Source organism: Curcuma longa, chromosome 12, assembly GCF_044706935.1.
Source record: "Curcuma longa cultivar G26 ecotype Majalengka, Jawa Barat chromosome 12, ITB_CL_G26_1.1, whole genome shotgun sequence".
NCBI classification, from domain to species: Eukaryota; Viridiplantae; Streptophyta; class Magnoliopsida; order Zingiberales; family Zingiberaceae; genus Curcuma; species Curcuma longa.
In genome coordinates this window covers 7460278-7475313 of record NC_133872.1, presented here as the reverse complement: position 1 = coordinate 7475313, position 15036 = coordinate 7460278, and the positions used below count along the sequence as shown (strand labels likewise).

Below are 15036 nucleotides of genomic sequence, written 5' to 3'. Positions count from 1 at the left end.
TCATACCTCGGTCAATCCTATGCACCAAGATGCTGCAGTTTTTGCGTTAATGGAATCCATACCCTTAATCTCATTAGTTGCCTGGATTATAGCAGCTGCTGCAAGCGATGATGGGCAGTGACTCAGGAAACGTATATCTGCTACACCATATATTTCAGATTAGCAAGAACAATACATTGCCTTATCATACTCAATGAGATCATCATAACTACATGACCTTTCATCATCGCAAGCGTAATTTCAGTGGCTCAGGCAATCAAATATCGTGTATTTTCCTACCGGATCAATCTTGTGTACAAAGAAATCAATGAAAGTAAAAGGTGTCACAGATCGGAGCCTCCAATTCAATGCAATCAACACAAGAAGCTCCATTCTAAGAATGGTCCGAGGCTCAAAAATGAACTTTGCATCCTCAAGCTACCCCATATCAAAACAAAGTGTAGCAAGTAGTCATTGATCAAACAGGCATTTACATAAATTTAATGCATGTCAATACATCATTGTTCAAATCTAATTACCTGCAAGTCTAATAAAGATGGAAGCAATGTCTCCTCCATCTTTGCTGCCAGAGAGAGGCATGCCACAGAGAGAAGTTGCAATGCCCATTCATTTTGCTGTACAAATAGAATGATCTGAGTATACGATATTAACCACACCTATCTCAAAAGAAGTACAATAATGACAGAGTTCTATAGCAATACAGTTCTGAAATCATGTTCATTTGTTGTTGTTGTTGGATGATATGATTTTTATTCTCTTATCGTCTCTCCACTACTTTGCTATTTTATTCATCTAATGCAAAAGGGACCTTCCATGTCTTATAAAGCAGCCCCCCTTGCCTAGTGGAAACGATCACTTTCATTCTATCAAAAAATCTTCGCAGTACAAGATGGGGAAAGGAACATAATGATCAAAATCAAAGCTTGTATCTTGCATTTACTCCATAAGCACCAAAGAGTCCTCGTTCGGTTTGCCTCCGCATAAGGACACTGTCTATTTTTCTCTCAGAGAAATGGGGGAAGAACTATTTTGAACAAGCAAAATCCCTAAAGCACAATTATAGTTACAGTTTAGTTCTTTGCTCACTGCTTGAATCACAAGAACTGAAATCTGTTCAGTATTCAAACAAACCATAACTTTAATTACAGAAATCAACTCACAGGCAGACGGTGAGAAAAGAGGAACCGATCCATGTAGTTCACGGAAAGATACGCCGTCAGCGGACGAAAATGGTAGTACGAATGCACTTGAAGGAGAACGCGAAGTATTCATCAAAAGGACGGTGACCAATCCAACGTGCATTGAAACAAAGAGAGAGAGGAAGGTAGAGAGGCAAATAGGCTGAGCGTGGAGGAGCTCGCGATGGTGGAGGAAAACACGGACTGAGGAGCTCGCGACGGACGGAGGAGCACTGAGGAGGAACGGGGGAAACCTAGCCGAGCACGAGGGCGGGCGGGGAAACCTAGCTGAGCGCGAGGGCGAGCGGGCGAGCGAAAATAGAGCGAGGAAAATAGAATTTTTTTAATCCCTTCGGACAGCTATTTAACAGCGTACATCTATGCACGCTATCAATAATACTCTTTTAACAACATATATTTAATACACGCTGTAAATAATTATAAATATTATTTAATATTCACAACGTATAATTTTTGCACATTGCGAAAAATAGTATTCACAGCGCATTGTTATTTGTGTGCTATTAATTGTAAAATATAAAATATTATCCGCAGCACATTTGATTAGGTGTGTCGTAAAAATTATTATTAACAGTATACTATAATTGTACGTTGTTGATGACGTGCTGCGGAAAGTCAAATTTATTGTAGTGAACACATATAATATAAAGTGAGAGCAAATACCTAACTAATAGCATCTACTAATAGAATCTAAATTATAAATTGAGATATGTGATTAATCTAAACTTTTTTTGATTTAGCTTTGTCTCCACTCCAAGTCTTGTTTTTTTTTTAAATGTGCGAGTGAAAGTGTTTATAAATAATGACTCTCTCCTCACTTCCTTAGTCTAAAAATTTACAATTAGAAATAATAAAATAAAAAAGAAGTCAAAGTGAGTCATGAAAGATTAGTTACTTGGTATCAGAAGAAAATTTATGTGTCACGGTTGATCGGACATTTGATGATTGATAAAGTTCAAGTGGGTCATGGAAGATTAGATACGTAACAATGACGAAAGTTCTGATAAGACAAGGTTGATCGGATGCTAAGCAATGAAATATCCGAGCCAGTCAAAATTGATCAGATGACGAGCAAAAGAACTGTTGTTAGGTTGAGGTCAATTAGATACCATGCAAAATGAGAATTCAGATTTGTAAGACTGGAAAAGAGTATTAGTCAATTGATAAATATATCGATCGATTAATGGACTCTAAATTATGAAATTAGAGTTTGAGCTATTTTTTAGAGTTTGCTATAGTAATTAGGGTTATTATAGTACTAATGATTTTGATATTTATTACAGTACTTCAATTCGGGGTTTACTACAGTCTTGGGCTTTTAGGGTTTCTGTTATAGTATTTTGCTACAGTGCAAGATTAAAAGTAAGATTAGTGTAAAGTAATTATTTTCATGTATTTATTTTTATATCTTATAGTACTTGTATTTGTTTCAAAAAATACGTTGTAAGAGATTTTCTATCTTTGAAAGGTCTTTGAATAATAATAATATCACTAAGACTAGACCTTAGAATAGGAACCAAGTTCTAAATCAAGTAGAATCTTGATTATGTCTATTGTTAATAGCTTCTCTATATATCTTATCAATATGAACGGTTAGAAATTATGAGTCCCATTTCCGATAACATGCCAATTATTTTTACATATTTGGACGATCAGAAAAATATCTTCTAGATTGCACAACTTTGTCGCAACCAATTAAATTGAGTAAAATATTTGAAAATTTAAGCATGATAATTATGATTTATTGTCGACTAAAATATATAACGTGGATGAGTTGGTAGGATAACATTCCTGTACAAATTAGGTGAATACCTATATCGATAAAGTGCATGACAATGAACACTATGTTTTATGTTTTAAGATAATAAAAAATACTATTCAGGATTAAAATTTAATAAAAAGTCTAGGAATTTAATTTTATATATATATATATATATATATATATATATATAGCATAGAATATCCATCTAACCCTTATGAGCACAGTGACAAAGAGAATGTTATAAATTATAATAAAATAAAGGAATTAAGCTATAAATTAATATTTTGCTAGAGTGTTTAGGAGGGTAGTCATAGTGATTAAGGGTTTGCTATATTATTTTAAGAGTTGCTATAATAATTGAGGGTTGCTATAGTATTTAAAATTACTATTAATAATCGGCTAATGAATAGTGATAGCCAATTACTAGTGATAGTCGAATGATATTATAACAAATAAAAAATTTAAACTCTGATTCATTAACTGATCATGTGGTGTTCTGTTACAATAATAATCGATTGATAAATAGTAATAATTAATTATTACTATAACAAATAGAAAATTAATGAATCGATCGAGTTGATGAGTCGATTAGACAAACAGAAAGTTTAGAAGTCAAGATACATGTGAGTTTTAATTTTACAAATAACATAAAATTTTGATATAGAAATATACTCAAAGACAGCTTAATTATGAGTCATCCGTACTTTTCTTCTGCAAATTGTTAGAGAATTTCTCTTTCCTTAGTTCACGATCGATATGCTCTCATATGTATTTACTATACTGACATTTAAAAAACATGCACTTCAACTTGTCTGCTATTCATTGCTACCTAAATCACAATCATCAATTTTAAATAATTTTTTTGTCTTTTGTTAATAACTTTTATGTATACTTTATCGATATGAACGGTTAGAAAAATATGAGTACATTTCCTATAGAACCTAAGGTGAAGGGGCATTTATTGGCTAGTTTTGTCAAATACTCTACCAATCAATGATAAATTATTTACTTTGATTATCGACGGCACAAACACTTTACACATGAATTTTAGTTAAGGAAACTTTTGCAGTAATTTCGAATGCTTCAATTTTAATAAATAAATTAAAGGAAAACAATTCTGATAGTTATTTAACAAGTGATATAAATCCATATAATTAATTAAATAGTAATTGAATAGTATAAGATCCTATCGATATTGATTGAATCAAGACCATACACTATGAATTTGTTTGCAATGTTTGTTGATACTGTTTTTATTCATTAATTAACAGTACTGATTTTGAGTTTTAAGTCCCATAAATTTGCCTCTTCCTCCTCATCTATAAATAGCTAGATGGGTGTTGCACGATAGTAATCAAGCAATCACTTGACTGAATTAAGTGAGTGATCATATCCGTAGCTTCACCATGGCTGCCCTCGTCATGCTCTCTGCTGTCCTCCTCGGCCTCCTCCTGCCTTTCTCCATGGCGGACAACAATAATATTCTCTATCGCGGCGACACGCTGAACACCGGCGAATCCCTCACCGAAGGGGAGTTTACCTTCATCATGCAGTCCGACTGCAACTTGGTGTTGTACGCCAACGACAACGAGATGTGGTCCACCGCAACCAACAACCTAGGCTTCAACTGCGTCGCCCACTTCCAGACCAACGCCGACCTCGTCATCCGTGGTGACGACGGCAACGTTGTTTGGTCGAGCAACACCAGCCAGCCGGAGGGCGAGTTCATCCTCGTCCTGCAGCGCGATGGCCGCGTCGTCATCTACGGCAATCCTATATTTAACATCCCCAACGCTGAACCCAGAAACAGGAAGATCAGGAAGGTCGCCATGGGGACTAAAAATTAGTTGGCTTCACCAGCAACCATGCATGGATCGCTAGCTAGTTATTAAATAAAACAGAATAAAATGAAGCGAGGCATAAATAATATATATAATTAGCTACATGCATGGTACGTACGTAGCCTCGTTGTTATGTTGTGTGTACTGTTAAGTTGGTGTGATCAGTCTATGATCACCTTAGTTATATACTTTTGCTCTGCTCTTTCTTTTTTTTTTTTTAAAAAAAAGTTGAATTCCATTGAAAATTGAAAAAAAATTAATTAAATTACAGAAATCTAATAGCTAGCACGTATAAATTGAAAAAAAAAAAATTAATACAAGGTGGAATTTAATTAGCCTTCCAGCTTTGTTAATATAAAACAATATTATTGGCTAATGTTTGAGATTTTTAAGGAGAAGGTTTTTTAAAATTGTAGGGACCATCTCTAATTGAAATACAGAAAAAGTTAAAATGATGGATAATTAGTCAAATATATAGTATATTATCATCGTCCAAATAATAAAGGATAATTGTCTATATAGTGGGCCATCTCAAAAGTATATTGAAATAGTATATTAATAAATGCTAATAAAAATCAAACCATAGTATATTAAAAATCAAAACATCATATATATTAAAATATCATCCAGTAGTTCATAATGATTGTATATACATTATTATTATTAAATTTATAAAATTAACATCCATTTATATCAAAAGTATTTATTTTTCTAAAGTCTTCATATGCAAAATGTTGACATTCTCAAAAGCTCCAAAAAGTATATTTCATTGCAAACCTCCACCTATAATAAATATACATGAAATGAGTATCACAATGAGATCTTTAAAAAAACTTAGAAATCTTGATATACAAAATATTAAACCTGCAATTTAATTTCAAAAAAAAAGAGGAGTGAATAAGTTAATATATCCATTCTATTGGTACGGTTGCCATCACTAAAGGAGGAGTGAATAGCGATTTACGATTTCATCAATCATGATCGTATATTTGTTTACAATAGATTAATCACTAAAAAAAAAATGCCTGTTTTGCGATGAAAATTAGGGACGAATAATGTTCGTCGCAAATTTGCAACGACATTTGCAACGAAAATATAATTCGTCGTAATTTTGCAACAAATTTTACGATGAAGTCATATTTGTTGCAAATTTTACAATATATAAAATTCGTCGGAAACTTCATTGTAAATTAATTTTTTGTCGCAAAATTTATCGTAAATTTGCGATAAAAATTATTTCGTCGCAATTTTGTGATGAAAACCCATTTCATCACAATTTTGCGACGAAATAAGGATTCATCATAAATTTGTGACAAAATTCGCAATAAAATAATTTCGTCGGCAAATTAATGCATAAAAATTGTTAATATGAGGAAATTTTGTGACGAAACGTTATTTCGTCGCTAATTTTACAACGAAACTTGATTTCGTCGTCAATTTTGAAACGAAAATTGGCGAGAGTTTCGTCGCAAAATTGGTGATGAAACAAAATTCGCGATTAATTTCGTCATTAATGCAAAATTGTTAATATGAGGAAATTTTGTGACGAAACGTATTTTGACGAAACTTGATTTCATCGTCAATTTTATTTCGTCGCAAAATTGGCGATGAAACGCTGTTTCATCGCAAAATTAGCGATGATGAAATGTTGTTTCATCGCCAATTTTATGACGAAATAACGTTTCGTTATCAAATTTCTCCGATACCTGCTCCTCGTCCAAAATTTGACAAAACTTGACTATTGTTTCTATCTTCCAAAAATATATAAGAAGGAGAAAATTTAATAATAATAATATCGCTAGACCTAATAAGGTTCTAAATCAAATAGATTCTTGATTATGTCTATTGTTAATAACTTCTCTGTATATCCTATCAATATGAACGGTTAGAAATTATGCGCCATTTCCAATATCATGCCAATTATTTTTACATATTTGGACGATCAGAAAAATATCTTCTAGATTGCATGCACAACTTTATCGCAACTAATTAAATTAAGTAAAACAATTGAAAATTTAACCATGATAATTATAATTTATTGTCGACCAAAATATATAACATGGATGAATTGATAGGAGATCATGCAGCATAACTGAGTTAGTTATGATAAATTATAGAAAAAGGTGAGAATTCGAATCTCAGCGAAGTCAATTAGACAATACTCTCTCCTAGTGGTCAACGTCGTGGTCAACTGTAGCTTTTCGATTTACCTCCTCACAAATAGTCGTGGGGTCGCTAGGATAACGGATTTCACCTTTTTACCGAAATGGATGAATTGGTAGGATAATATTTCCGTGTATAGCAAAGAATATTCTTCTAAAGAGCACAGTGACAAAGAGAATGTTATAAATTAAAATAAAATAAGGGAATTGAGCTATAAATTAATATTTTGCTAGAGTGTTTAGGAGGTTCTCATAGTGATTGGGGGTTGCTACGTTGTTTTAAGAGTTGCTATAATAATTTGAAGTTGCTATAGTATTTAAAATTACTACTAATAGTAGGCTAATAAACAGTGATAGTCGAATATTATTATAATAAATAGAAAATTTTAAATCTTGATTCATCAACTGATGTGGTGTTCTGTTATAATAATAGTCGATTGATGAATAAGAATTAATTGATTATAACTGTAGCAAATACAAAGTTAAGAAATTAATCGAGTTGACAGAAAATTTCTAAATAAAGATACATGTGAGTTTTAATTTTATAAATAATATAAAATTTTGAAATATAAATAAATTAAAAAAAAAGACGTGAGTCATCCGTACTGGATAAATAGTACAAGTTGTTAGAGATTTTCTCTTTCCTTAGTTCACGATCGATATAAGCTCTCATATGTATTTACTATATGACATTTAAAAAAGATGCACTTCAGCTTGTCTCTTATTCATTAGTACCTAAATCACGATCATCACTTTTCAATATTTTTTTTTGTCTTTTGTTAATAACTTTTCTGTATACTTTATCGATATGAACGGTTAGAAATATATAAGTCGTCCATTTCCAATAGAACCTAAAGTGAAGGGGCATTGATTGGCTAGTTTTGTCATGCATACTCTACGAATCAACATCAACGATAAATCATTTACTTTGATTATCGACGGCACAACCATGCCACTTCATATATATGAATTTTATTGTAGTTAAGGAAACTTTTGTAGTAATTTCGAATGCTTCAATTTTAATAAATAAATTAAAGGAAAACAATTCTGATAGTTATTTAACAAGAGATATAAATCCATATTAATTACTCAGATCAAAATTAAATAGTAATTACAAGATCCGATCGACATTGATTGAATCAAGACCATACATTATGAATTTGTTTGCAATGTTTATTGATACTTTTTTTTATTCATTAATTAACACTACTCCTCCTCATCTATAAATAAATGGGATGGGTCTTCCACGATACAAATAAGCAATCACTTGAGTGAAGTGAGTGATGATGAGAAGGAAGGAAGTGGGCAAGCGGCGTTTCTGTTAATTAAAACTTGTATGATTATTATTACTTTTTAATTGAAATGAAATGATAAGAGTTTAAAAATTTTAATATATATTTTATTTAGTAGTAAAATTATTATTATTATTATTATTATTATTTGGGTGGTTTTAAATTAAGAGCCTTTTTTAATTTAATGTTCCACAGCTATTACTTCTCTTCCCATTAAATACTGCTCTCGCGATCACTGAGACCATCCATCGAACACCTCGACGACATGGCACACACCACGGGAAAAAGTCTCTGGAATGCCGCCATTGCCTGCCTCCTTCCTCTCCCATCGCTCCTCTTCTACCTCTCCTTCCTACGCGCCTCCTCCTCTTCCTCCCCTCCTCCCTTCTCCGCCCTCTGGGCCTGGTGCTCCCGCCACCCGCTCCTCCTCGCCAACCTCCTCTTCTTCGCCAACGTCGACGTTCTCTTCTGGATCATTGGCCTCCTCCTCTCCAACCACTGGGTGAGTTCACTCCCCTTCGCACTTTGGAGTGATTTCCTGCTGCCCTAATTGGTAAAAAACCCTCCTTTGCAGTTGATCGATCTGTATTGGACGGTGATCCCGGTGATGCTGGTCCACTATTACGCCAGCCACCCGATGGCCAAGGCGGACGAGGCGAGGTCTGCTGTGGCGATTGGGCTGACGTGGGTGTGGAGCGTCAGGCTCACGCACAACTACTTCAGGAGGGAGCAGTGGCAATGGGGCGCGAAGGAAGACTGGCGGTTCAACGAGATGAGGAGGGAGTATGGGAAGCCATGGTGGTGGATCTCCTTCTTCGCCGTCTACCTCTCGCAGCAGGTGACAAAATGCCATCTTTTCCCTTCTTTTCTCTGTGTATCGTCAAACTGTTTGAAGGAATGCCTACTCGAATCTCAGCTCAGGTTGCTTGCTTGAGATAATTTTCTCCGATCATATGCCAAAATAAGGATCTGCTTGTTGGATAATATGCTTAAATTGATCTACACACTATGGTCTGAACTGATGGCATGAATTCTTGAGATAGATACTGCAATTCAGAAACACAAACCACCATGGGGTTTTGACTATTGATAACAACAGCAATCCACACTTGGCTTATAGCTTCATTCAGCTCCCAGGGTTCAAATGTCTATCTAAAACTCCAAATATCTATCTAAAGTTCAATATTTTGACATCTTGGCAATGATGCTTTCTTTTTCGAGAAGCTTATTATGTATCCTTTGTCGAAACACATTTTTATCTATCCAAGGGGTGGAAGAGCAGAAACATTTGGGATTTATTCTAGTTAAGAATTATGGTTTGACAATCACTAGCCAATATGTCTTTTTCTCATTCCTTTCTTTGTTCATGGTTTGGTTATATATTTGGTGTCATAGTTGTGGAGCAACCACAACAATCCATCTCGAACTTGATGCTTAAACTCAGTTATGGCAATGATACAATAGCGAAGTTCTTGTAGAAAAATAGTTTGCACTAGAATGATAAAAGGCTTAACGCCCCTTGTTCCACTTTTTTCCTTTACAGAAATATGAAAGAGATACAAAATCTAAAATTCAAAGGCCTTTATATTTAAAATCCCAATTATGACATCTCTTTTCTATGGGTTCACCTCTCAGAGCACATAGTTCTACTTCTTTTGGATAGATGAGTAGAGATCCACACATGGACTGATAGAGCAAGCTCAGTTGTTTCTTCAACTTGATTTTGTTTTGTCCCATGTATTGAATGTCACACTTCTATCTGATCAATAGTCTCTAAATAGATATGACGCAACATTCTAACTATCTTTTATTTTGTAGGTCTTTCTTATTGGTGTATCCTTGCCAATGTATGCTATCCACAGTAGTGATAAGCCATGGAATATATGGGATTCCATTGCGACAGGTGCCTGCTTAACTGGAATCGTCATAGCATACTTTGCGGACACACAATTGTATGAGTTCGTAAGTAGAAATGAACATTTGGGTAAAGTTGGTGAGCCCATAGTGCCAAATCTTGAGGAAGGGCTTTGGAAGTATTCTCGCCACCCAAACTACTTTGGAGAGCAGCTCTGGTGGTGGTCTTTGTTTCTGTTTGCTTGGAATGTCGGGCAAGGATGGATGTTTGTTGGTCCCCTAGTGAACACTTTGTGCTTGGCATATGTCACAGTGCTCGTCGAGCGGAGAATGTTGAAGAAAGATCATCGGGCAGAGGCCTTTAGAGAGTATCAACGGACAACATCTGTCTGGATTCCTTGGTTCAAACGAACCATTAGGGAGAAGGCAAAGAGTTGCTAAGGCTTAATGTGCAAAGACTAGATCATTTTATCAGAAAATCCTATGGATTTGGACGTATCTTTCCTTTAAAAATGTTAGTACCCACCTGAAAACTTAAATCATGACAGGATCTCAGCTTTCATCTGCAACAATGTTACCTAGAAAATTGTCATTTCTCAAATGCAAGCTTCATTTTTGACAAATAATCATCAAGTACAGGAATGAGTATAGGGCTCAAACCTTGAGAGCACTCTCTTAAACTCAGCAATACTCAGAAGCCCCTACTTAACCTAAGGTTAACACAAGAATCATCCACTTAAACTTGTCAGCTTTGTGTTTTTTTGTTAACAAAAACTTCATCCCATGATTCATTTTCTACTATAATTCATCTCAGTGAAATACTACTTTACCAGATCAATGCAAACAAAAGTTGTAAATAGAACAGCAAAGACTAAATAATTATGCACAAAAACAAACTATGACCACCAGCATAAATGGCAGTCAAAATTTATTATCTCAACCAAATAAAGGAAGGCATTGACCTTTTTGCTCGCTTAGGATCAACAGCGGACAACTCAGCAAGCTGCTCCGCCGTCATTGCCTTTTTCGCTTCAATCACCTCGGCAAACACTCCTTCCCTCTTGGTGGAGGTTGACGACGTCGCCAACGAGCCATCCACCGAGGAGCTATGTCGATGCTTGGGTTTGGAGGCAGCGACCTTATCGCCCACCTTCTTGTCATCACCGCAGGCAGAGCTCTCTGCCACCCGATCGGCGCAATCGCCACCCTCCAACCCGGATCCGCTGGGGCTCCAGCTTGCACCACCGCTTCTCGATGTCCATGAATGCGCAGAAGAGATCGTCTCGGAGCCGATCTCGTAGGCGATCCCGGCCGGCACCGGATCACCGCCTCCGAGGTCGTCCGAGAAGCGAAATGCGAGCTCGGATCTGGCACGGCGGTGGTGTGAGGGCGATGGCAAAATCGAGGGTTTGGTTGAGGGAGAACAGGGAAAACGTGAGGCGGGCAGTGAAAGACAACTCGATCTGAAGTTTTCGAGATCGAAAATAACACAAGAACAATCAAAATGATGAACTTGCCTCTGAGTTTAGGGCTTCCGCGAGTTCGATCGGAAGGGCGATGATGAACTTGCCTCGGGCTTCCGCGAGTTCGATCGGAAGGGCTTCCGCGTCGCCGTGGTAGTGCGTCGCCGCCTGTCTTTTCTTTAATTAGTTTAGGGCGATACACAAACTCTCGGTGGGTGTATGGAATCGGGCGAAATAACAGATCCGACCTGTTATTAATAGTGGATCTTCATATCCGGAGATTAAAGAACCATTACAATTAAGTAATAAAAAAACATCAATATCTCAAATTTTACTGTAGTAATTTTACTAGTGCCATAAGGCTCGCCTTCGGCCTTCCTTTCAAATAAACGATAATATCTCAATAAATACTTTCAAAAGAAAAAAAAGAAAAGAAAAATAATCTGCATTTCTTTTGTTATAAGATATTTGTCATAAATTAAAATTACAGAAAAAAATCCTTCCGAATAAATAAATAAATAATTTAACATCACATCAAACGCTACACATAAGCTAACGTATTACTAGTCGAGTCACAACATGGACACAGCTACTTAACACCGCGCTGATCGTCGTCGGACGCTTCCCTCGTAGTTTAAATATTAGAATATTCTAATATTATTTGAAAATTACAATTCTCATGATTTTATTACAAAAATGCCACTCAAATTTTAAGTGCCTCAAAAATTACATTTTAATGCATTTTAACTAAAATGTCTCATTAGACAGTGTCTTCTAAAATCATTTTTCTTGTAGTGAAATTTTATAATAATAATATCGCTAAGACTAGACCTTAAAATAGAAATAAGGTTCTAAATCAAATAGATTCTTGATTATGTCTATTGTTAATAACTTCTCTGTATATCAATATGAACGGTTAGAAATTATATATTCGCCATTTCCAATATCATGCCAATTATTTTTATATATTTGGACGATCAGAAAAATATCTTCTAGATTGCATGCACAACGTTTATCGCAGCTAATTAAATTAAGTAAAACAATTGAAAATTTAACCATGATAATTATAATTTATTATCGACCAAAATATATAACAATATGGATGAATTGATAGGAGATCATGCGGCATAACTGAGTTAGTTATGATGGATTACAGAAGAGGATAAGGGTTCGAATCTCAGCGAAGCTAAGACAATATTCTCCTTTGTCGTGGTCAACTGCAGTTTCTCGATTTACCTCCTCACAAATGGTCGTTCCTCCGTCGTGGTCAACTGTAGCTTCTCGATTTACCTCCTCACAAATGGTCGTAGAGCCGCTAGAATGGTGTACAGAAATGGATGAATTGGTAGGATAATATTTCCGTGTAAAGCAAAGAATATTCTTCTAAAGAGCACAGTAACAAAGAGAATGTTATAAATTACAATAAAATAAGGGAATTGAGCTATAAATTAATATTTTGCTAGAGTGTTTAGGAGGTTCTCATAGTGATTGGGGGTTGCTACGTTGTTTTAAGAGTTGCTATAATAATTTGGAGTTGCTATAGTATTTAAAATTACTACTAATTGTAGGCCAATTGATGAATAAGAATTAATTGATTATTACTGTAGGAAATAGAAAGTTAAAGAATTGATAGAGTTGATGAGTCGATTGAGCAAATCGAAAATTTCTAACTAAAGATACATGTGAGTTTTAATTTTACAAATAATATAAAATTTTGAGATAGAAATAAATTCAAAAAAAAAAAAAAGACAGTTTAGTTGTGAGTCATCCGTACGGGATAAATACTACAAGTTGTTAGAGATTTTCTGTTTCCTTAATTCACGATCGATATGCTCTCATATGTATTTACTATATGACATTTAAAAAACATGCACTTCAGCTTGGCTCCTATTCATTAGTAGTTTAGTACCTAAATCACAATCATCAATTTTCAATATTTTTTTTTTGTCTTTTGTTAATAACTTTTCTATATACTTTATCGATATGAACGGTTAGAAATATATAAGTCCATTTCCAATAGAACCTAAAGTGAAGGGGCATTGATTGGCTAGTTTTGTCATATACTCTACGAATTAATGATAAATTATTCATTTTGATTATCGACGGCACAACCATGTCACTTCATATATATGAATTTTATTGTAGTTAAGGAAACTTTTGTAGTAATTTCGAATGCTTCAATTTTAATTAATAAATAAATTAAAGGAAAACAATTCTGATATATAGTTATTTAACAAGAGATATAAATCCATATTAATTACTCAGATCAAGATTAAATAGTAATACAAGATCCGATCGACATTGATTGAATCAAGACCATACATTATGAATTTGTTTGCAATGTTTATTGATACTTTTTTTATTCATTAATTAACGCTACTCCTCCTCATCTATAAAGAGATGGGTCTTCCACGATACTAATCAACAATCACTTGAGTGAAGTGAGTGATATCCGTAGCTTAACCATGGCTGCCCTTGTCATGCTCTCTGCTGTCGTCTTCCTCGGCCTCCTCCTGCCTTCCTCCATGGCCGACAGCGTTCTCGATGGTGGCCGCGCGCTGTACAGCGGCCAATCCCTCACCCAAGGAGACTATACCTTCATCATGCAGTCCGACTGCAACCTGGTGCTGTACGACAAAGGCCGGGCCGTGTGGGCCTCAAAAACCAACGGCCGAGGCCCCAACTGCGTCCTCCGCTTGCGGACCGACGGCAACCTCGTCGTCTACGACGGCAGCAACAAGCTTGTTTGGGCGAGCAACACCGGCGGCTCGCGAGGCTACTACATCCTCGTCCTGCAGCGCGACCGCAACGTCGTCATCTACGGCTGTCCTAGGTGGGCCACTGGCACCAGCACCGCCGATTCCGAAGGCGTCGTGATCGTCAAAAGCGACCGGAACGATAATACTAGTTTCACTCCGCAGGTGGTCGTACCGGCGGCCGATGAACCCACGAACAGGAAGATCGCCATGGTGACCAATAATTAATTGGCTTCACCTTCACGACAAACCATGCATGGAGTAGTACTTTAAATAAAACGAACGAAAGGCGATCTGGCGAGGCATAAATAATATATATAATTAGCTACATGCATGCATGGGACGTAGCCTCGATCGTTTTTATGTTGTATGGAGTGTTAAGTTGGTGCGAGTCGATCACCTTAATTATCTGCTTGCTCTGCTCTTAAGTGGCATCTACTGTTGTTATGTTTATGTTGTATCTACTGTTAATATGAAGTTTAAGTGTTAAGTTTTTATATATTTATTGAATTATAAATTAAAAATAATCTTGTTGTCCCTCTAGTGACAGGGACGATATATCTTTCATGAAGTAAAAGTTCTTGGAATTTTATAAAAAATCTTTGTCCAATCATCATAAATTGAATTTTATATTTATATTTTATCTAAAAAATTTCATACAAATAAAAATATCTTCCATCCTATAAATAATTAATATCAGAGTCATG

General features: G+C 35.4%; 3 protein-coding genes across 3 annotated transcripts; 2 read left to right on the top strand and 1 right to left on the bottom strand.

The window, feature by feature from the left end:
- On the bottom strand, nucleotides 1-1250 carry LOC141842828 (cyclin-D1-2-like; the record flags this gene model as incomplete). Its single annotated transcript, XM_074730821.1, is given in 5 exon segments — nucleotides 1-137; nucleotides 218-264; nucleotides 266-417; nucleotides 519-614; nucleotides 1161-1250. Coding segments are annotated over 5 exon segments (522 nt in total), but the record flags the coding sequence as incomplete, so codon positions are not given.
- A 3048-nt stretch (nucleotides 1251-4298) lies between these two features.
- On the top strand, nucleotides 4299-14828 carry LOC141842827 (uncharacterized). The gene is made up of 3 exons (XM_074730820.1): nucleotides 4299-4807; nucleotides 11114-11407; nucleotides 13972-14828. The coding sequence occupies exons 1-3, from the start codon at nucleotides 4368-4370 to the stop codon at nucleotides 14555-14557; spliced, it is 1320 nt and encodes a 439-aa protein (XP_074586921.1). The 5' UTR covers nucleotides 4299-4367; the 3' UTR covers nucleotides 14558-14828.
- LOC141843021 (uncharacterized protein C594.04c-like) lies at nucleotides 8452-10682 on the top strand. Its single transcript, XM_074731032.1, has 3 exons — nucleotides 8452-8758; nucleotides 8831-9094; nucleotides 10075-10682. Exons 1-3 carry the CDS (start codon nucleotides 8522-8524, stop codon nucleotides 10549-10551), a joined length of 978 nt encoding a protein of 325 aa, XP_074587133.1. The 5' UTR covers nucleotides 8452-8521; the 3' UTR covers nucleotides 10552-10682.
- Nucleotides 14829-15036: the final 208 nt, after the last annotated feature.

Coding starts and splice junctions, on each gene's coding strand:
- LOC141842827 (XM_074730820.1), top strand. CDS start 4,368: ATGGCTGCCCTCGTCATGCTCTCTGCTGTCCTCCTCGGCCTCCTCCTG. Junction 4,808..11,113: donor GCCATGGGGACTAAAAATTA/GTTGGCTTCACC, acceptor CAACTCAGCAAG/CTGCTCCGCCGTCATTGCCT. Junction 11,408..13,971: donor ATCGTCTCGGAGCCGATCTC/GTAGGCGATCCC, acceptor TCATCTATAAAG/AGATGGGTCTTCCACGATAC.
- LOC141843021 (XM_074731032.1), top strand. CDS start 8,522: ATGGCACACACCACGGGAAAAAGTCTCTGGAATGCCGCCATTGCCTGC. Junction 8,759..8,830: donor TCCTCCTCTCCAACCACTGG/GTGAGTTCACTC, acceptor CCTCCTTTGCAG/TTGATCGATCTGTATTGGAC. Junction 9,095..10,074: donor CCGTCTACCTCTCGCAGCAG/GTGACAAAATGC, acceptor TTTATTTTGTAG/GTCTTTCTTATTGGTGTATC.